Below are 841 nucleotides of genomic sequence, written 5' to 3' on the forward strand. Positions count from 1 at the left end.
TGCTTCGCCATTCTCTAACCACCTAGCTTTATTGATGTCAACTAATTTTTGCGATCTTGCAAACCTCAGAAGATCAAAAGAAAATATTTGAGAGATTGTTTTTAAACTTTAACTTTACAAAATATACACAATTCTTATTAAAGCTTAATTGCTGGGAGAAAGACAGACTTGTCTTTATCTATTCTTAAGTGCTTTTCTTGCTTGAGTCATGCTAAAGGGATATCCAATAGTAAAAGACAGTGACAATGATAAGAATTGATTATGTTCGTTTTTCTTTCCCCAGTGCAAATGCTGGCCTGGATTCCAACTGAAGGATGATGGTAAAACATGTGTAGACATTGACGAATGCTCTTCAGGTTTTCCCTGTAGCCAGCAGTGCATCAATACATATGGTACCTACAAGTGCCTCTGTACAGATGGATATGAAATACAACCTGATAACCCAAACGGCTGCAAATCACTCTCAGGTATCAAATTGAGCTTGCCCACAGATCCAATCTCAGTTACTTATGGATCTTGAATTTTATAGCCATTCTTATTGAATTTACTCCCCCTTGAGGTTTCTGAGAAATCAAAATTTTCTACTTCCCTCAATATGGAAATCTGTCAGTCTCATTTTGCACTCTGCACACATACTGCTCTGTAATAACAGTGCATTATGGTCTTGTGAATTATTAAGTGGTTTCTAGATTTTGAGTGCATACAAGTAAAAAGAACTGTCTCTAGCGCTGCTTCCTGCTGAAGCACATGTTTTTTGGAGCAAATTTGGCCAAGACTGTTAAAGAGCCTATTGTGACAATGTTGTAATATTTTTTCTTTTCCCCTATACCACACACACACA

The 841-nt window shown here is 36.9% G+C and overlaps 1 protein-coding gene across 1 annotated transcript in view; it reads left to right on the top strand.

Moving 5' to 3' along the window:
• LRP1B (low density lipoprotein receptor-related protein 1B) overlaps positions 1-841 on the top strand; it is a 542706-nt gene that overhangs the window by 146882 nt on the left and 394983 nt on the right. The window contains exon 13 of the mRNA XM_012650500.1: positions 284-467. Coding sequence (XP_012505954.1) covers positions 284-467 — 184 coding nt within the window. The remainder of the gene's footprint in view (positions 1-283; positions 468-841) is intronic.

Source organism: Propithecus coquereli, unplaced genomic scaffold (assembly GCF_000956105.1).
Source record: "Propithecus coquereli isolate 6110/MARCELLA unplaced genomic scaffold, Pcoq_1.0 Scaffold33, whole genome shotgun sequence".
NCBI lineage: Eukaryota > Metazoa > Chordata > Mammalia > Primates > Indriidae > Propithecus > Propithecus coquereli.